The sequence below is a fragment of the Podarcis erhardii genome (genome assembly GCF_964252035.2).
Source record: "Podarcis erhardii genome assembly, chromosome: 1".
NCBI classification, from domain to species: domain Eukaryota; kingdom Metazoa; phylum Chordata; class Lepidosauria; order Squamata; family Lacertidae; genus Podarcis; species Podarcis erhardii.
This window is the reverse complement of record NC_138497.1, coordinates 51621428-51642112: the sequence shown is the minus strand read 5'-3', so window position 1 is coordinate 51642112 and position 20685 is coordinate 51621428. Positions and strand designations below refer to the sequence as shown.

General features: G+C 46.8%; 1 protein-coding gene across 4 annotated transcripts; it reads left to right on the top strand.

Moving 5' to 3' along the window:
• The first annotated feature begins 2726 nt into the window (after nt 1–2726).
• On the top strand, nt 2727–19584 carry MDK (midkine). 4 transcript variants are annotated; one of them, XM_081836534.1, is made up of 5 exons: nt 2727–2884; nt 15649–15728; nt 15915–16076; nt 17711–17872; nt 18516–19565. In XM_081836534.1, exons 2-5 carry the CDS (start codon nt 15650–15652, stop codon nt 18542–18544), a joined length of 432 nt encoding a protein of 143 aa, XP_081692660.1. In that variant the 5' UTR covers nt 2727–2884; nt 15649; the 3' UTR covers nt 18545–19565. The 4 variants fall into 4 exon arrangements, with proteins under 4 accessions (XP_081692660.1, XP_081692663.1, XP_081692662.1 ...); XM_081836537.1 differs by having other exon boundaries at nt 2730–2884; nt 18519–19564; XM_081836536.1 differs by lacking the exon at nt 2727–2884 and adding an exon at nt 4622–4838 and having other exon boundaries at nt 18516–19584.
• Nucleotides 19585–20685: the final 1101 nt, after the last annotated feature.

The window sequence follows — 20685 nt, the reverse complement described above, 5'->3', positions numbered from 1 at the left end:
TTCAGATGAACAAAACCCACTCTGACATTACTATTTTTGACAAAACAAACAATACCGTTTAAAGGGATGCTAACCTTTTTACTGGTAGCTACAAGGCAAGTATACAAAGCATTAGAAGCATAAACAGGGCTATCTTAAGCATACCCGGTGCCGTGGTGCAAAGATCCCTCCGGCGGCGCCACCCCTGGCAACTCCAAAGCAAGGGAGGGGGTGTGGAAAATGTCCTCTGCCTCCCCCAGCGTGGCGGCGGTGATGAAACAGGAAAACATGCTGGCGGACGTGCTCTCTGGCATCGGGGTGCCCGAGAAGGCAGCCCGGGAAGGCTGTGCGCCGCCTTTCACCGGGAAGCAGGAGGAGGACAACGACCGAGAGCAGGGCCATCTTTAGCAGATGCAGAGCCTAAGCCTCTGTGGGGATCGCTCTCCTTCTGCAGAGGCTTGGGAAGAAAGCTGCACGCCTGCCCACCATATAGTTGGTGGGGCGCAGCTGGAGAGCGTGCAGGGAAAGGGGAGGCTGCCGGCAAAGCTGCGCAGCTCCCCCATTCGCTAGGGTGCCCCTGAGAGGCCGGCACCCTGGCGCAACAAACCACTAAGACCAATGAGAAAGATGGCTCTGAGCATAAGGATGGATGGATAATACAATAATGGTAAAAACTATGCCTGGAATAATGCACCAGTTGAGAAGTTGACCAAGTAAGATGGCCAGACTATGAGGATGATTTATTATCTCAAGTGTTTCTTGTTGAAAAGTCAAATGCAATCACACAGTTAAATTAGAGCCACTCCACCAAGATGTCAAAGTGGGTGGAAGATTCTGGATAGTTAAAAGTACAGCACGCAGTTAATCTATGGAACTCACTCCAGTAGAAGGCAGCAACCTAGATGGCTTTAAAAGAGGATTAGACAAATTTAGAGGGCTATTGATAGCTACTAGCTATGATGACTGTGCCATACATCCACAGTTGGAGATAGCAATACTTCTGAATACCAGCTGATGGAAATCACAGGAGGAAAGAAGTGTTCTTGTGCTCGAACCTGCTTGTGGATTTCCCACAGTTAACGACTGTGAGAATAGGCTACTGGACTGGATGGGCCATTGGCCTGATCCAGCAAGCTCTTTCTATGTTCTTAATGTTAGAATGCAAGAAGACAAAGCCATTACCCAGGGATGCAGTCAGTTTGAATATGGTTAACAATCATTAGGACACGATGCTAAATTTAAAAGCTTGTTTTCATCCCCTGTGGATTTTCAGAGTGCGTCATTCCTTCATTATTTGACAAACTGTTCCCCACCCCCAGCACACACTCCTCTGCTAAGTATTATTGTCTCCATCCTTCTGGTTGGACTGTCTGTGTTCTCCCTAGCTTTGGGCTATGGGTTCATTTAGACTGGGCTTCTTCCCAAGAGGTTTCCACCCACATCCATATGTCCTGCTTGCAACTGTTTATGTCAATCTCATCCACACTTTGATAGCTAGAGATTAAGAGTCAATTGCATGTTTTAGGTTGGGCCACATTCACAAGTGATGTGAGGAACACCACCATTTACCGTGGTATGTGACACCTAGGAATGTGATTATTAATATGCAACAGGAAGCAGAAGAAAAGTCATTTTAAAACTGGACATACATTGTAACCAATGTCGGGTTTGCATTCAGCATATAAATACTGGAAATTCAAAGGAATTTAAGCAGTGCTTCTGAAAACGGGCTGCTTTTTACACTCTCTGGAAAGAGCAGTCTAATGGGGGAACTGGTAGCTCATTTAGCCGTCTCAAGAACTAACATGGTACATACTAGATCACTGAAGATTTCGGAAGTTGCTAAATCACCTCCCAATGCAATCCTTGGAGACTCTTATGAGTGAAAAACATGACACAAAGTAATGTGCAAAATGGCATTGTGAGTTTCTTCTGGGCTAAGACTGGGCTAGTAACTTACAGACATCAAGGTGCTAGGGCGATATTTTCACTAGAGATACAATTAACACTTTTTAACTGTGTAATGCACCACTTTTGAACATGGGACAAAACGTGAAAAAGAGCAGTTTTAAAACAAGCCTGTTTAGATGACATTGGCTTTATTTTCAAAACCGAGGTGTGACAGGTGCCAAAACATCACCCTCACTAAACACAATGCTTAATTTTAATGGTCACAATGCAATGTGCAAGCTCTCAAGAGTTGCACGAAACTTGTCCGCAAGCCAAATCTTTGGGTTTTAAACGACAGAAAAGAAATGAAAAGTGAGGGAGAATATGTTTTTGAACGGAGGCGAAAAAAGGGCTTGGTGCAAACAGCCACATTGATGTTGCATGTATCGCATCTGTGGGATGAAACCCACGTTGAGCCTGCACTGCAATGCCTGTGTCCGAGAGAAGGAAGAAAGAGGCCAAGGAGGTAGTTTCCAGACTCTGGCAAACGTTGCTCGGAGTCCCCATGGAAGAAGGCGAGGAGGAGGAAGACGCAGGACAGGAATTGGGGTAGGACTAGCCTCTGGGGGTCTCTCCAGCAACTTAGGCCCAGCTTGAGTTTGCCCTCTCTGAGCGGGCCCGCCTTTTGTCTCCAATTCCATGCGGAAAGGGGGGGGGGGAGGAGGAGGAGGAGCCTTGGAAGTAACTTTGGGCTCCCCAAACTACCTTTGGTGGTCAGCTGGGCGTGACGTCAGGGGCCGCCGCCGCCGCCGTGCCGCGCAAGGTTGTGCCCACATGTGACCAGCTTAAACTAGTTCTGAAGACACAAAGGGAAAGGCAAGGCGAGATAAGGAGCCAGATAGCGGGGCGGGCGGTGGAGCAGGGCCAGGCGAGCGGCACGGCAAGCAGGAGGAGCAGCCTTCGTCACGACAGAGCGACCCAGGCGCCGGCAACGAGACCCGCAGCATCCATCCAGGCAAGTCGCGCGCCAAACTTCGCCGCCGCCGGCGGGAAAGGGGAGGCCGGCGCCCAAAGTGGCGCGCGGCGGAGGAAGGTGCGCCCCGCAGAGCCGTGCCCCAGGGCGGGGGCGGGGGACCCCGAGCGACTCGTGTACCTTTGTGAGGAAAGCCTCCGTCCCCAGAAAGAGGGATCCTGGTTGCGCTTGAGTTTGCTTTTCCCAACCCCATAAAGCGCCCATGTTTGGAGTTCCCCGGGAACTTTTGCTCTAGCAGCCCCGAGCGAAGATCCAGTGTAAACGCTGTAACACACGTTTGGTCGCTGGCACGGCGGGCGGGCGGGCGGGAGGGTGTCGAGGCTCCATCACAAATGAAAGGGGTCCTTCCTCACCCCCCCCCACCCCCCGGCGCTCCCGGAGCCTCTCCAGCTTTTAAAGAAAGGGGCCGAGATGATGCACAGGCTGAGGCGCGAAGTCACCTTTTCCGAGAGGGGGAAGCGGGAAAGAGGAGCTGATCCCTTTCGCCGGTTGTTTCCTGCCCGGCCAGATAACATTGATGGTGAAGGGATGCGCCGGATCTGTTGGTTGAAACTTTTTTGCCCCAGGATCTTTGGGAGTCCGGCAAGACTCTGGATGCTGAGACGCCACGGGGAACCAACCTGTATCTTTCTAGTTCCCTCAGGAAAACCCGGTGTGCTGCAGGGTGAAGAGAAAGGGTGGGAAGACTTCTCTGGGTGTGCCCTGTGTGCTAGATGCAAATCTTGAGTCCTGTGTTTCCCGACCTTTAGTTACCAGGGAGTGTTGTTTTATTTGTGTTCTGAGCACTAGGTTCATTATGCTATCTGGTACCACATATACAAGATCACACCCATGCTCTCCGTAGTAAGCAATCCGAAAGATCAGTCTGCATACATATAGTGTGTGCGCACATATGTTTGCGAGCATACATTGAAAGTGGTCGCAATGGAGCAACAGGGCTTAAAGAGCTCTAAGTTACTTAAGTGAGCTAGAGCCTGTACCCTTATTATCTTTAGTAAGCGTTCTTCTGCCCAGACATCTCTGTAGAAGTGCATATAGCTCACTTTGCGGCTGCCACCCTCTAATCTGGATTCTTTGGGCTAATATTGCTAGTGACTGGAGATGTGTGTTTGTGACTTGGGTATTCCTGATCCCTGTAAGGGTCTGCAAAAGATGCCCTTGAGATCCCACCCAGTTCCAAGGCAATCTTGGTTGAGGATTTTTATTTTTATTTTTTTGAGGGGAAACAGAAGAGTGGGGTCTCTATTCAGTCAGTCCCACAGTGGTATGCTTTATGATTATGCACGGAGGGAGAATTTCAATGGCTGCTGGTTCTTTCTCCTGCTGCAATTGAGACAGTGCTGTGCATTCCTCCTTTGGTTCTGTTGTTGCTGGAGCTGACCCTCGCTCAGCACGGAACTCCCCAAGCCAGGCAGGAGCCAGGCATTTTGGAGCACAAGAGTGCATCTCATGCAAAATGTGAGCACCTCTATTGAAAAAGCCCCTCCACTTGGATCTGCTCCCGCTTGGAGAAGAATGAGAGAAGGTTGTTGTCGTCTGTCTGCCATTCCACCCCCCACCGCCACCCCATGGCTGGCTCCAGGAAGGAAGTGTCCCAGTGAAACTAGGACACCTCGTTTCACTTTGAGCACACACACACTCAAACTGTGTGTTTCTTTTTATGAGAGGGGAAGTGGGTGGTCAAGTCTTTAAAAACCCCTTTCACTAGTTGTTGCAGCCATGGTTCAGAACCCTTCGTAAAGGGGGCTTCCCTCAGAGCTCAGCGTGTTTCCTCTACCAAGCCTTGATCCATGCTTCTTTGAAGTGGGTCTTTATCCAGCCTTCTTATAGATAGATGTAACAGCAGAGATGCAAGGCTGCATCCTGCTCTTCTGATACTCCTGTTCTGGGATGGTCTCCACACACCCAAAGCCTGAAAACTTTTGGCAACAAGGAGGTACTGAGGTAATTCCTGTTTCTCCCCCCCCCCCCAATTACTCTTCAGGATCTTGGGCTATGGCCAGAATGCACAGAGCTGTGCACCTTTAAAAACCTTCTGAAACTACTTCTACAGTTGGAATTCAGACCAGTTTGTCATATATTTACCAACTTTAGATTCACTGTTCTGTTTGCAAGAATGCTGTTTTTTCCTTCCCATGTTTTTGGAAATTTTGAGTACCTGTAGTAGGTGTTTAGGAGGGTGCTCAATAACACATTTTAGGTCCTGTCTTTCATTTCAATCTGCAGTCCTAATGAGTTGGTGGGGTTGGGGGAAGTGGCCACTTTATGAAAGCCAAGAATCTTGGAATTCTGCAGAATTTGAAGCTGGATTTTAAGCCATGATAGTGTTGAGTGGCGCCCGCCCTGTGGAACGCCCTCCCATCAGATGTCAAAGCGATAAACAACTACCTGACATTCAGAAGACATCTGAAGGCAGCCCTGTTCAGGGAAGTTTTTAATATGTGACATTTTAGTGTATTTTTCATCTTTGTTGGAAGCCGCCCAGAGTGGCTGGGGAAACCCAGCCAGATGGGCGGGGTACAAATAATAAATTATTATAATATTATTATTATTATTGAGATCTCTGTGTCTCCAAATGCTCTCCTACTCTTGAGTTTCTTGATGATGATGATACCAATTTCCCTCTGCATCTCCACATGCCATTATGATTTGTTAAAATTGATCCGTTGTGCTTGGTGATGATAAACCTATAGGAAAGACCCCAATCAGAAAAGCAACATTTCTTCCATGCTGTCAGGGTAGCGTTCCTGTTATTTTGCTGCCGAAAGATCATGTTAAGAGTAGGGATGAGAGAGAGGTTTGCATTCAAAGCTGAACTTAACCAAGTTCATCCTTTCTGAAACAATACACAAACAGAAACACTTCCCTGAATTTTGCAGGGCAGTTCTCCAGCCAAGAAAGGTGTAAAAAATAATAATGCATGTACTGGATAAACTAACAAACGCGTAAAAATGCATAATATTAGGGGAAGTTGCTTTGGGGGAAATTGTATTAGAGCAAAACTGCATACAAAATGGATTTATTAGGAGAAATTCACACTAAAATACTGGTGAATTTCCATGAGAATTACAAAAGAAGACAGAAAATTGCTACAGAAATGTAGAGAATTGAATTTGAGATTGGAAAAATGAGAAACAGGGAGAACCGAAATTGACAGATCCATCCATCCCTATTCAGGAGCCCCTGTGTCTGCCTTTCAACCATTTATCAACCATTCCTGAGACTAGTTATGCATAGCCCTCTATAGGTTCACTCCACCTTTTAGAGAATAAAGCCTCCTTATGTACCCTAGCTAATTTTTAGCTAATCACCACTTTTGTTAATTTATTTTTACATTTATATCCTACCTTTCCCCCAATGAGTTCAAGCTGGCATACGTGGTTCTCCCTATCCCCCATTTTATCATCACAACCCTCCTATGAGGTAGGGTAGACTGGGTGGTCCCTGGTCACCCAAGTGAGCATCACTTTCCTTGGTTTCAGTGCTTGAAATGCCATATACCCAAAAGACTGCACCACATATTTTTGATTTCACTGTGTGACCACCCTGTTTAAAGTTGTGTTTAAAGTTGTGATTCAGGGCATCCAAGGCTAGCAAGCCACATGGAAATAGTGGGAATCCATCTTGCTGGATGGATGCTAGGTAGGGCAGCCCAGGTAAATAGAAACATTTGCAATGTTTGGTGCTTCTTCCTTGACAATGCAGCCTTGTCCTATTGACTTCACTGGGGCTTGCTCCCAAGTAAGCTTTGTCCTCATTCCAGATGGATGCTTAGTCAGTGGGCAAGGAATCTCGGTGGGATGCAGCCTTATACAGAGATTTTGCTTGTGCCATGTATACCCCAGGAAACATTTGCAATGGTGAGGAAGAGGAGGGGGCCTGAGAATAGAAGGTGGTAGGAGAGGAGGCAGGGAAGGAAGAATCTGAAACCTGCCAGGACAGAGCCTGAGGGAAAGGAGGTGGGAGAGAGTGGAAGGATCACGCATATTGTTGAAGCTGCATTTGGCTGTAGGAAATGGAAATCTGAGGGGACTGTTGAGGCCAACTTTTCCTGCATTTTTATAAGAAGGAGCAAGGCAAGTCCAAAGATGAAGAAACACAAAGGACCCAAGAGGAGGAGCTCATGGTAAAATAGGTCGGAGAGGACTGGGAGGAGAAGGCATGTGGTTGCTCTCGAGACAGAGCAGGAAGCAAACACCAGAAAGAAGGTGGGTGGTCAGGGCACCTTAGCAATTCAGAATGGCTGCAGCTGCCGTTAAATGCCCTATGTTTTAATTTAATGGATCTCTCTTATTTGAAGTCCTTTGTCTCTTCGAACTCACAAAAGAAATCATACGTCCCTTGTTTTGGAGCCCATGGTTTTCAAAAGTGGCCAGTGTTTAAGTAATTTTGTTCTGGCAGCATTTCTGTATGCAGGGGAAGAAGTTAAATGTGAGTCCTGCATAGTGATGAAAACGAGCTTCGTGGCTCTCTCACAAACTTCCATGTAGTCTGGCCTGGTTCTCTAAACTCACTGAGGAGTGTTGGTGAAATGGTTCAAAAGTTTTGTGAATCTGTTTATTCCCACCTAGTTTCGGAGTGAGTTAACACGATAAATCCAAACATTTTCTGAATGATATGTCACCACTATCTTACTGTATGCAAGCGGTGCCTCTCTTTTTCTTAAAATATTCCTTCCTTCCTCATGTTGTTAGATGATGAGCTAATAATGATGCTTGCCACATAAGCATGTAATCATGTTGACATCTGCAGTGCATCATGAAGAAAATCTGTTTCTTGCCATGGAGGGAACTTTGGGTCACATCCATACCATACATTTAAAGCACTACCGTACCACTTTAAGAGTCATGCCCCTCCCCCAAGTCAATTCTGCCTTTGAAATCCTAGTAATGTCCAGGAAAATCTGGATGTATGGCAGCCCTAGTTAAGGGTGCTGGGGACTATACCTTTGTGAGGGGTCTCCTTAACAGCCTTAATGAACTACCATTCCTATAATTTTTGGGGGGAAGACATGACTCTTAAAGTGGTACAAGAGTGCTTTCAATGTGTGGTGTGGGTGTGACCCTGATGTGAAGGAAATCTGGAGCCAAAGAAATAAGGGAAAAATTGAGTGTGGGTCACTTGCAATGTAGTGGATCATGTGCTAGTTTTGAGGGTTGAAAGCATGACCCTTCTGGGCCATGAAGCTTAGCCTACCATATGGTGAGATCCTGCACATGCCCACTCAAAAGTAAGGCCTGTTGTGTTCAGTGGGTGTACTGTATTCTCAGGAAAGGGATTGCAGGTGGTTGCCAAGATGACAAATAAGCATTTTGCAGTTTATATATTTTTTTATATAGATTGTTATATGCCCTGTGGCTGGCTTGGCGTAGTGAATGAGGAGAACTCTGTAGGAAGGTTTGAGAAAGAAGCTTTGTGGGATTCACTCGCCGCCCCCAGGGTCAGGTATTGCATATGGTGGCTCTGCTAACACCTTTCTAATCCTTTGCTCCATTGTCCTTCCTTCAGCGTTTACGCAGCAGCAGAACTAGGAATGATTAGAAATTAGTTTTGCATAATAAGCTGGTACTAGGAAGAGAGAAGCATGGATAATTATCCCCCAAAGTGTGAACATCCCATCCTGAGAGATTCTGTATGTAAGACAGGTGAGCAGTGCTTACATTCTGGAACGAGTGCAGATGCCTTTGAGGACAAAGAAAGCAAACCAGAACAGCTGGATGGATGGGGACTTGACAGTTTTTCCTGTTCTGACAGAGATTTGGACGGTTCCTGTAAAAAGCATGCCTCCTCTAGCAATGTGTTCTGTGACTGAGGAGAGGGCTGTGTATTCTTCCCATCCTTTATGGAGATCCCTGCAGAGGCAATATACAAGTTGCTTGACTTCAGTAAGCACTAAAACTCAGAGGCAGGGGAGGGCTGCTGATTACCATCCCACTTATTTGAGGAGACAGGGCACCTGGAGAAAACAGATAAGTAGATTGGCTCTAATAGGGGTGTGAGCAGCACTGCTGTTTGACACTTTGAGCCCAGTTCTGTGTTTGCTTAGAAGTAAGTCCCACTGATTGAAGGGGACTTACTTCCAAGTAAATAGGTGAGCTTGAAGCGGCAGAGAATCTTGCATTGCCACTGTGAAAGAGCTCAGTGCATGCGGGATGACTCATCTGGTGGAGAGGAGGCAGTGCAGCATCTAAATCACCAAGTGCCGACAACCAACCGGGTTAGAAGTGACACCTGGAACAGATTTTGCTTGGCAGAGAAGGGAGGCCAGGGAAAGTGAAAGGGCCCCTCGTTATTGTGTTTGGCACCTGCGACCCCATTCCAGCATCACCCAGAGGTTTTCCATGGACTTGGTCCAGGGTTAGACAAATCCTTGGCAATCCTGACTGTTGCCAAAGTATGTTTAAATTTTCAGCTGCAGCTCAGCATGTGCAGCCTGTGAGGAGAAAGCATTAGCAGAAATGAGGTATGCTCTAAGACCTGGATACACTAGAAGTTAAGCGCAACAGACATATAATGAATTGTTGATGATCCAGGGAGAGCAAAAATATCAAGGGTTCTGCAGGGGAGGGGGAACTGCCCCAAATATTAGTTTCATCTTAACAATAAATTTCTCACTTGGGATTGTTTAAACTGTGTTTCTCCCTGCCCCCCATGCAATAGAATATCTGATAGTCGGTGTACTCCCTTCCTTTAATTTCTGTCTCGTTCTGTATCACCGTTCGACTTGTAAAGCTTTATCCCACAAGGGATAAAGCTTGAAATGATCAGCAAGAGGGATGAAGGAGAGAAGAAGCATTGAAATAAATGTTTCAATTTTGGGAGAGGAAGCTTAGTAAACGCACAGAAGAACAAAACTGAAAAGGAGGAATAAGCTGATTTCTTCTTCTGGTAGCCACCAGCCCATCTCTTACCTTAAGCTCATTTGAAAGGTAAAGGACCTAATGCTTGCACTCTGCTGAGGGGCAGCAAGACAACTGTTCCCACAATTACCAGCAAACAGGACAGTGATAGTGATGTGGGATGCAGAACTAAGCGCAGCCTCCCAAAATTAGCCTTCAGCAGATGGCGGAGCACAAAACAAGTTATGACTTCTAAGAACGCTATTGAATTACACAGGTCACTTGCGTGGCTGTTTGTTTGTTTACTATGCAAACTAGTGTCTTCCCCTCTCTCCTTGCCCCCCGCTGTACACCTGTTCTATTAGAGTCTGCTTTCGAGGACTTGCAACAAGGTGAGCAAATTTCCGTGCTTCTAGCTCTAGTTATGGCTACTCTTAGTTCTACTGGACCACATCACTTCCACAGCCAAATGTGTTCAGGTTCAGGTGGGTTTGTCTTGCCACATATTTCTCCCCCATCCAGCATACATGCTAAATGTGTTCCTTGCGTTTGCTCTTAATTTAATTGTTACATTTTAACGGAGGAAGGTATACCCTCCCACTGCACATTTGGGAGATTGGCCATGTTACTGACAGCAGTCACTGCAGAGGAGGCAGATTGCTGAAGCTGGAGAGAACAGCAGACCATAGGCTGATGCCAAGAAGGGAAGGGCAGAGGATGCATGCCACAGGACAGAATAAGTGCATGGAGCATATCTAAACAAGAACAACAGTTTTCTGCTGGATTTTGAAGTGGTCAAAGGAGGAAACTGAGGATGATAATTATCTGTGTTTTTTTTTTTTCTTTATGCATGAAGAAAAGGACAATTAGTGCTCCAGGAGACCAAGATGATAGAACTGCAATAGGCCAGTCCGGAGGAGATGAGGCTCTTACTGTGGAATTTGTAGCACACAAGAGCCAGGCAGCATTAGAAAGAGGAATAAAGGCAAAATGAAGAACAAAATGGATATTGTAGTGATGCTTTTGCACTTAACCAAATAGGCCAGGTTCAGACATTTGTCCCAGGGTTCATATACCATAGTTTACTAGCAGCCCTGTACCCTCATGTTGATTGGGAATGCTAAGAAGAAAACTAGTGCAATTTTGTAATGGGTAATTTAAAAAATGCACATTTTTGAAAGGTTCAGTTCTCCATCTTGATTCAAAATGGAATCCAGTTTTATGCAAGAAAGACTTGCCCCTCGGTCTCAGGAACCATCACATAAAATTTGGTTGAGATGTTAAGAAATATCCAAAGGCACAGCAAACAGAAAAAGTAACATTCCAAAATATATAGTAGAAGATGAAGCCATGAACAAGCACTGTGGCCATGTGCTCCTTCCTTGCCCCTCCTTTATACGCTGGTTTCAGTGTGGAGATCTTGCTTGCATTTAAGTCAGAGTTCTCCATAACATCCAAACAGATTAGGATAAGCCAGGATCTGATCCGATTTAAAATGCCTGCTCAAGACAGAAGTGCACTGAGTAAACCTACATTAATGTGTATTGCCGTTCCTTCCATATTTAGGCTATTGTTTCCCTACCTTCTTGCAACTAGTTTCAGTCATTACAGATATCATCAGCTGCAGGGAAAGAAACAAGGAATCCTACAGAGATCTTGTGAGCTGAGTTGGCCTTCAGGCCATGCCTGGTTGCTGTGCAGCACTTTTCCACAGTGAAAATTCTTCAGATAATATTAAAAACAAGAAGAAGTTGAAGATGATCTCCTGGGGGAATAATTCATGTTCACTGTTTGGTGGGGAGGGACATTCAGCCTGGATTGATTTGTTACCTTTGTGGTCTGTTTGCTGCTCTGTGCAGCCAGGTCTCCTGCCATACCAGCAGCTTCTGAAGCAGGAAGACGCATCAAGGATTGGCAGAACATGGGGTTACTTCTGACATCCCTGCCAGCATTCCTTGGAGGCCACAGGACTCTCAGAAAGGTGAACAACATCTGCCCAGCCCACATTGTGTAGCGGTTAAGGGTGTTCGATTCGGATTGAAGAACCCAGGCTCTGATTCCCACAAAGCCAAAGCCAAAATATAAATATAACAAATAAATTAAATTTCTGCTTGGTTCAAAACTTCCCATAACTTGACCAAGTGGAAGCAGCAACCAGATTGCAAACCCTAATGTGAGAATTGGTCCAGAATGAAAGTGCCGTTCCCCCCTGCAAAACGAACACAATATATTCACATAGGGTATTATTCGTTTTAGACTCTTGTGCTATTACTCTTTCCAAAATAACTTAAGCTTTACAGTAGCTGGTCACAGAAGAGATGGTTTAGGTTTCAACTTGCTAGGTATCTGTTATTGAGCCTAGCAGAAGCCATTCTTTGCCTCCTTAACTCCCACTGGAAGGGCGACAAATGGCTCAGACCGCCATGACCCACATCTGGCAAATCGTCTTGTCAGATATTCCAGTCATGGAAGAGCTTGGATCTGGACCACTCTTGGTGCTGAGCTCCTGCCCTCTTGGGCTCCTGGAGGAAGAGAGGCTTGGGCTCTGCCCTGACAGGCCCTTGTCTCCCCTGAGGGGAGTTCCCCTGCTGAAGGGGGCAGGGGAAGTGGCCTTCGTCCCTTAGGCATTGCCTTCAGCTCCCCAGCCTGTGTAATTCTCTGTGACAGTTCAATTCAGAATGAATCCGGCCGCTTCACAGCAACAGACATACAAAAGGTGAGCCCAGTGGAGCCTGAATAATGAAGAGAGCTGCTCTCTGCAGTGGGCTGCCTGGGGGACGCTGTGGGGGAAGGGGCAAAAATGCTGACCTAGTGTTTCTTTTCCCTCGGTCCTCCGGGCTATTTCTTTCCCCTACACTGAGCACGGCATGTTTCATCCCAGTCTGTGATGCAATCGGTTCCTCTGAACTGCTCTGGCAGTGGGGGCAGAGGCAAAGGACTGTGTCTGATACACTTCCAAGTAGCCTCGTCCAAAGCACCATTTATAACCTGTTTTTCTCCTTCCCCCACTTTTTTCCTCTTCACGGGCATATTGGAAGGAGGATTAAATATCCCACAAGTGCATATAATGGAAGACATGTGCTAGTTAGATCCCCCAGCACAACTAAGATACCGTGAAGTTGTTGCATGTTTTCAAAGTCAATGCAAAACCACCGCACTGCAAAAGCCCCAGATCCATCATCTGCCAGAAGCCTTAACTAAACAGCTAAGCTAAGTTTCCAGTCCTCATGCCCAGGTCCCTGGGGCTTTAGCTTCAGCCTAGAGTGCTACCACTCACCTTTAGTATATAGAACTATGTAAATTCCGCTGCAGCACCATGCAACTTTGAAATCATGTATCAGTCATGGTATTGAGAATCACCTTTTATTTTTATGTATCTTTTTAAAAATTTCTAAGCTTTAGGCTCTGTAGACTGTTAACAACTCGGAAGCCAGGAAATGGCTGATCAGGATTTTCATTGGTTCAAGGATAGATCTTTGGTACTGTGCGTAGTCTGCTTCGTGCCTATGGGAATTAGAATAAAACATGCAAAACAAGCATGAACATGTGCATCATGTATGCAAATTGCAGAATTCAGAGGTGTAAGGGGGAATAATTTTGGTGTTTTGCGTGTGGCTCAATCTTCTCTGTTACAAGTTAATTTATGAGTTTTGTGATGCAAATACTGTGGGGCAGAGTAGGAGGATCTATATTTTAAACCCAGATGGAAGTTGTGCCATCCACTTATTCTTTGGGGGGCCCTGTAACCATTTCAGGAGTTGCAGAACTGCAGCTTAAATCAGCTGTGGTTGTTGGCAATGCAGTACCTCAGCATTCCAGTACTTGATAAATTAAGGCCAAAATTACCAAAATCCAGTGGCAAACAAAAGAGCTCCTCCTCCGTGGTATAGACATACTCACAGTTTGTCATCCTGGTGCCACTGAAAAACATTGTACATACAGAAAAGGATGCTCTTGCAGATTCTGTAGAACTAAGCAGTCCCTTTGCTTTTTGGTACATCCCTACTTTTCTCCATCACCACTCTTAGTGTGGGAGCACCAGGTGAATGAGTTTGCTGGATCTACCTTTATTTATTATTTCATTACTGCTGGACTCTTCCAGGTGAGTAAGATTTGCATTCGTGCCCTGTTACCTGTTCCCAGGTATTGGAAAAATAAAACAACCTGAGTTACATGTCTTTCCTCCAATGTTCTCGCGAGACTCTTTGTTGAAACAAAATAGTGCTGCTGTTGTTTTAAGAAGAGAATCGCAAGGCTGGCCACTAGTTCACTCTAGCTAGGCCATAGATGAATGGTGCTTCACCAAACTGCCTGTTGAATACTCCGCTACTCTCAACATCTGCCCTGGAGGCAGTTCAGATCTCTTGGTGTACTGCACTGAGTCTGTGGGCAGAAACACATCCTAGCTTACATGCTGCAATGCTACAGTGCACACACTTCCCTGCTTCTTCTCTACACCTGCAGTTTCCCTTCTTTATGGTGCGCACATACACACACACACACACACGGGCACACTCTTGCTTGCGCTCTCTCGCTGAGCCTTGTTTCCATAGATAGACCTTTTGTGGGGATATGGTAATAGGCTGACATTAAGAGAGCCAGCAGGGGGAGCAGCCTGCCTTCTAAAGCTCCACATGAGATCTAATTGTGTTGAGCTTTTATTTTTAATCTTCTGTTTTAGTTCTCAAAAACTCTGCCTGTTGGGGGCTTCTTTTCCCACCCTGGATTCTTTTTGAGCTGGATAAAGATTCCATGGCAGCTGAGATCCCCCCCCGACCTCGGGGAGCTTTGGCATTGGCTAGGTAGCCTGCTGAGCACCAGATAAAAGAGGCAGTGGGAAATGAGGGAAAATGTGGGAGCATTTGAGGGGAGTGGGGAGCAGGGCCTCACTATTGCCAGCCCGCAGAAGCCTTCTGGCTTCCGAAAGGCAGCAAGCAGCATAAATCCCTTTGGCAGGTTTGCTTTTTCCCAGTTTCCACTTCGTTGCTCTAGATTTGCAGTCTAGGAAAGGGGGTGTCAGAGACCAGGGTGGGGTAGAAAGTTTGCAGTGCTCCTCGGATCATTTGTTTGCTTATTAAAAGGGGAAAAGGCCCCGAGTCTTGTTCAGTTTCTGCCATAGGCCTACAGGATTCAATAGGTACAGGAGAATAACGTCATTTTGTTTTACGTTGTGGGCCAAAGGCTCATTGTGAGGGGAAGTGCCCATTGACTCGCACCGCTGTGGGAATGGCGTGTTTGTGTCTCAGTAAGTGCAGGCCTTGTGCAGGCTTGCCAAGTGGCACAACACACCAAAAAGGGGAAGCACAACAGAGCAAGAAAAGACAGACACCCCAGCAATGGCAGGGAAGAAATGCTCTCAAAGGCATTGTGTTAATCCCAGTGGGTCGTCTCCAGTGCTAGTCCTGCTCAGAGTAGGCCCATTGAAATTAATGGACCTCTTAGTTAACCAGGTCTATTAATTTCAGGGGGTCTACTCTCAGTGTGTTTCAGGCAAATAGCTCTTTGTCAGATCACTGTTTGTATCTCCTTGCTCCAAACTGAGTCACGCTTGCAAAAGTCACTGAGGTTGCCAGTCCTTTAGTGCCAGTTATTAAAGAAAGTACCATTGATAACAGCCTTCAGAAAGAGAGCTGTTTGCTCAAAATATGTTGAGAATCATGCAGCCAGTACTGATAACTGATTCCCGAACCTTCTGGGTTTCAGTTTCCATACTCTTAATGTTGCCCTTGCAGAAGTCAGCAGGGAGAAGGCGGATGGGGACAAAACTAGAATTGTGTTTCTCTTCCTGTCATTGGCTCTGGCGCCACCTACTGTTGGCCTCCCTGCCTTCCACCCTATCAGTTCCATTGAGCACCAGCCATCACTGCAGGGCTTTGATGCACGACTCCTTATCCTTTCCTTCTACAGAATGCAGGTCCGTGGACTCTATTTGCTTTGGATTCTGATCCTTCTGGCTGCATCTTCTGAGGCTGGCAAGAATAAGAAAGGTGAGCTGACTAGGAGAGTTCTGGCTAGCAAGTGGGATGAGGCCCTGTCTGCAGCCTGATGTTCTGAGGGCTTGCTTGCAGGGCATGGGCCGGGGCTGCATTTAATGCCTTACAGTGGCCTGGGGGAAAGGAGAAGCTGTTTGTTGTGTGTTATAATGATTGCTGGCTCCCCTATGACCACTGCAGAAAAGGTGAAGAAAAATGGCTCGGATTGCGAGGAATGGCGCTGGGGTCCCTGCGTCCCCAACAGCAAAGACTGTGGTGTTGGCTTCCGTGAGGGAACTTGTAATGAAGAAACCAAGAAACTCAAGTGCAAGATCCCCTGCAACTGGAAGAAGGAATTTGGAGGTGAGTGTGTGTTTTGCCCTGAGAGAGAGAAGGGTGAGACTTAGGGAATGACACACCAGTCTTAAATGGGACCTTGGGAAGCCAGCCTGGCCACCGGCTTAACAAATTCTGAAGAAATGGTGGTTCTTTGCCTGGAACGATTGCAGGCAGTTAGCGAGGAGTGTGTATGCAGTCTTGGGGGTCATGTGCACACCGTATGCCAACTTACTGCCGACGTTAATGCAGTGTCGGTTTTTGCTGTTTACAGTGAGTTTGTAATTGATAATGTGCTCGTTCTGCATCCAGCACTTCTGCATTAGAAGCACATCCTGTGGCTTCTGGAGGCAACTGGGCTTTCCGCAGAGATACTTGACTGCGGTTTCTGGCAGCTGTTTCATTTGAATCAGACTTCCCCAACCTGATGCGCTCCAGATGTTGTTGGACTGCAACTCCCTCATCCCTGACCATTGACTGTGCTGGCTAGGGTTGGTGAGAGTTGAAGTCCACAACATCTGGAGGCAGATGGTTGGGGAAGACTGTCCTTCTGCTTAGAAGCATAAATGAGGTTGCCTTATACCAAGCTGGACTATCAGTCCCTCAAGCTCAGTTTTGCCTAGATGGCTCATCCAGCCTGCAAGTGCCAGGGATTGAACCTGGAATCTTCTGGGTGCAAAGCACACACTCTACCTTTCTACCTTACTCCTTATCTGAGAGAGAATATCTATGGTGGTTGAAGACCAGAGAGATTCCGGTAGGGGGTCTTGGATCCAAAGGGAAACAAGATGGTGGTGGCAATATGGGGCAGAGTCCCTTTTATCTAGGTCCCACTGAAAAGGTTGCCATCACCAAGAGATAAAAGTACAGCTTCCATGTCACTTGCCTTCTGTCAAGATACCAGATTATCTGTCCATACTTAGTCCAATACTCTGAGCAACTCCTGATATACCAGCATTTTCCAACAACTCTCAGGGCAGTGGGATCAAGGAGGATCCAGGAGTACAGAGGACAGTAGATTCCAGAAAATAACTTGGATCTGAGCAGAGAATTAAGTGGTTTGAATGCTGACTGGAAGCTTTCTACACTTTTAAGCCACACCTCACACATTCCCTTTGTCTTGCTATTCCCACTTCCTAGTTACTTCCATGCTTATGTATCTTCTTCTTCTCTATTTAGGTTAGTGAGGAATTAGGTTGTGGCCAGCTGGAGGAGAGGTTTGACAGTCAGTGCCAGCTTTGCAGCTTCCTGTTTCCCTCCACTGTGGATTCCTCCCCTTTGTTTGCTTGCTATTTACAGCAGATAGGAAAACTTTACAAGAGGCATGGTTATGCTGCATTGGTGTTTATCCACGTACCAGGCCCTTGAAAACTACCTGTTTGTTTGGTGTTGTATTTTAAAGAGTCAGGCCTACAAACCACAAAGTTCCTAGTTCCATGACAATGTTGTGCAGCAGTCGCTGCCAATCCATTTACCCTGGTCTAGCTAACATTTAGTCCCAGTAACATTTAGATCTGCTAATTGTTGAGCCACATGGACATGATTCATAGTCATTTGGTAGATAGCCATGGTGAACACTCTTTGGGATCTTAGGTGTCCCACAGACAGGACCATTGCTTGTTTGCTATAACAGATCTAATGGCTCTTAACTTCTCTCCTAGCTGATTGCAAGTATAAGTTTGAGAGCTGGGGTGGTTGTGACTCGGCAACAGGTCTGAAGTCCCGTTCGGGCACTCTGAAGAAGGCCCTCTACAATGCCGAGTGCCAGGAAACTATACAAGTGACCAAGCCCTGCTCTCCTAAGGCCAAGTCAAAATCCAAAGGTGAGTCCCAGCTCTTAGGCTCCCTTTTCCTGCCTTAGATAATTTGCCACACATTACTCTTGATGATCCAATAAGGATATAACTCCTGTGTTAGGGGTGGCAAATTAGGAAACATGCAGTTTTCTATGCAATTGCCATATTGCTCGAAAACACACTGGCAACACAGTATTGCTTGGAGAACTACAGCTGGCTCATGAGCTGAGTGTTTGTCTCACTGGTGTCTTTATACGTTCTGACCTTTTACAAGAAAACACCCCCGTGATAGTTCACAGGCACCCAGGTAATGACAAGATTGCAATTATGTGGTGCTTCAGGTGCTGAGAGGAATCTAAAGCCCACAGTGTCTTTCCCCTAGGGGTGCATTTGTGTGAATGGGGAGAAGCTGGAGGCTGGAGTCAATAAAAGGTAGAATCTTTCCACCTGCAAGGCAAGTGCAAGTGTCCAGACAGGAGGAACCCAAAAAGCGACAAGACTGGATGTGCTCCAGGTGCACGGCTTGTATGCTAATGCAAGTCCAGGAGACTAGTGGTCAACTGGCGTGTTAAGAGTGCTAGTAAATGCCAGACCAGCACAGAAATAAATGAGAATGTGTGGGGGCCCTGTATGTGGTGTGTTGCACTAATGATCTTCCATTTGTTTCAAGCAGCCAGAAAAGGAAAGGGGAAGGACTAGAACAATGGATGCAGCCCCACTGTCATCAGGGCATGGTGCCTGAACCCTCTTGGACACACACCACTTGGAGCTCCAGCGTGGTCCCTCCCAGCTTGGCAGCCCTTTTGCCACATCCCACCCCCTTCTGCCTCCACAACCTTGCCCTTCACTGACATACCGTTTCTAATCACTAGTTTCCTAGGGAGCAAGCCCACCCTGTCGTGAAGAAAGCACCCTTTTGCCTTCCCTGTAACGTCTCCTTTCTACTATGCTTCCCCTCCTCCCGATCTGTGCATCTCGGTGCTCTTTGCTCTGGTTTGTTTCCCCGGAATTCCGCACGATGCGTTTTGAGATGGGGCTGGGCTCTGCTAAGTTGGGGATAGAGTTCTTCACCTTTGGGCTCCTTGGCTGAAGCCATATGGCCCTTTGGCGCATCTCTCTCTCTCTCTCTCTCTCTCTCTTGCAAGCTTGGCAGCAAGGCCTGTGGTTTCCTCGTCCCCCATGCAACTTCCCATAGGCAAAAGTCCAAATTAAGCTAGCCAAGGAAACTGATTTGGAGAGTGTAAAGGGGGGAGTTAATGAGAAGGGGGGAGCCCCATGCCTGCCTTGCATTCCTCGTAAGGTGACTGTGTGCAGTAGGACTTACTTTGGTGTCGCTTTGAGCCCCTCAGACTTACAAGGGACTAAATTAGTGCCTGCTGCCCAGGGTGCTGTGTGTGAATGTCTGTTTCTGCCTCCCCCCTCCAATATATATAAATATATATATCCAGTACAGGCTTGTTCATAAGCAGACCATCTGGAAGGTGTGTGTGTTTTCCATGAGCTGTGTTTGACCTTTTGTCAACAAACCACCTTTTGCCTTTCCTTCGCCACCCAAGAATCTCCCTAGAGTTATGAGCATTATCTTTTTCAGTCACAATGTCCTCATTCCTTCTGTCCCTTCTTGTCTCTATATTTGCTGGGACACTGTGGCCTTGTCCTCCTTTTACTGGTGCTGGGTAAGCCCTCTTTGCTTTTTACAATGCCCCCTCTTTTCCAATAAAAGTCTTTTTACAAAAAAAAAAGAAGGAAAGTCCTCTTTTTTGCGGGGTGGGGTGGGGTGGGGTGGGGTGGGTTGACGCCATATTTCTGTGTCAAAAAGCTGCAAGCCCATGTGGTAGAGAAGTGCTGGCTGTGTAGGAGGATCACAGCTAGCTAGGCCGCGCTGGGCCCAGTGCCACCACGGGAAGGAGCACAACAACACTGTGAGCTGTCACTGGAGGAAGGCCGCCACTTCGAGCTTGACAACGCTTAGTAGGCCAGGAAAAATCTGGCAGACATTGACTGCAGGGCTGGGGTAAGGAGCTTGCTGTCCATTCAGATTTCCCTGCTGTTGTGTTTTTTTTAGGCCGATGGAGTGAAACAAACTTGACGTTGGGGATATTTAAAACAACCGCTTTGGGCAAGGTGAGAATAAATACAGGGTTTCTCTGCCAAGGAGAGCTCGAGTGATATGGCGTTGAGCTCCAGATACCTGTCAGCTTTCCGGAGCCAAATGGTCTGTCACAGGAAAAGTCTCTGTTGAGTTTCCTGCCTCTTGGCTGGTAAAGAAGGGCTCGGACTAAGACCGAGGACAGTTAAACAAAGCAGGATGAGGCAACAGGGTCTTTCCTCTTAGACTGGATTGTAGGTGTTATGGAGAGTGAATTTCCCCTGCAGTAGGAGGGGGGAACCTCTGGTCCACTGGATCCCCTGCTGCCGTTTCCTCCAAGGCCCTACACCCTCCCTCCTTGGCCCATCTGCCCTATTGTATCCCCATTTTCTTCACTGCTTGGTTGTTGTTTTTGTTGTTTTTTGCCAATGGGCTGAGCAGCACTGGGCTGAGGATGGGGGATCTCACACAAAGCGAAGTTTTAATCAGGGCAGCCTTCTCCCCACCCACCCTCACATTTGGCTGACTGGTGAGAAACAGTCCAAGCAGTGGGGTGGGGCTTCAGAGCATCTTGCCGTCAAACTGCCCATGAGAGATTTGTGTGAATACGGTGTGGAAATGGCTTTAACCCTGTCCACTACTGGCAGAACTTTGTCCCTTAATTGCCCAAACTCTTACATCATTTTTATCCAGTCCAGCAATTAAAAAGGGGATGAATTCCACGCTGAATTTGTCTGATCGTTCTGTCAGC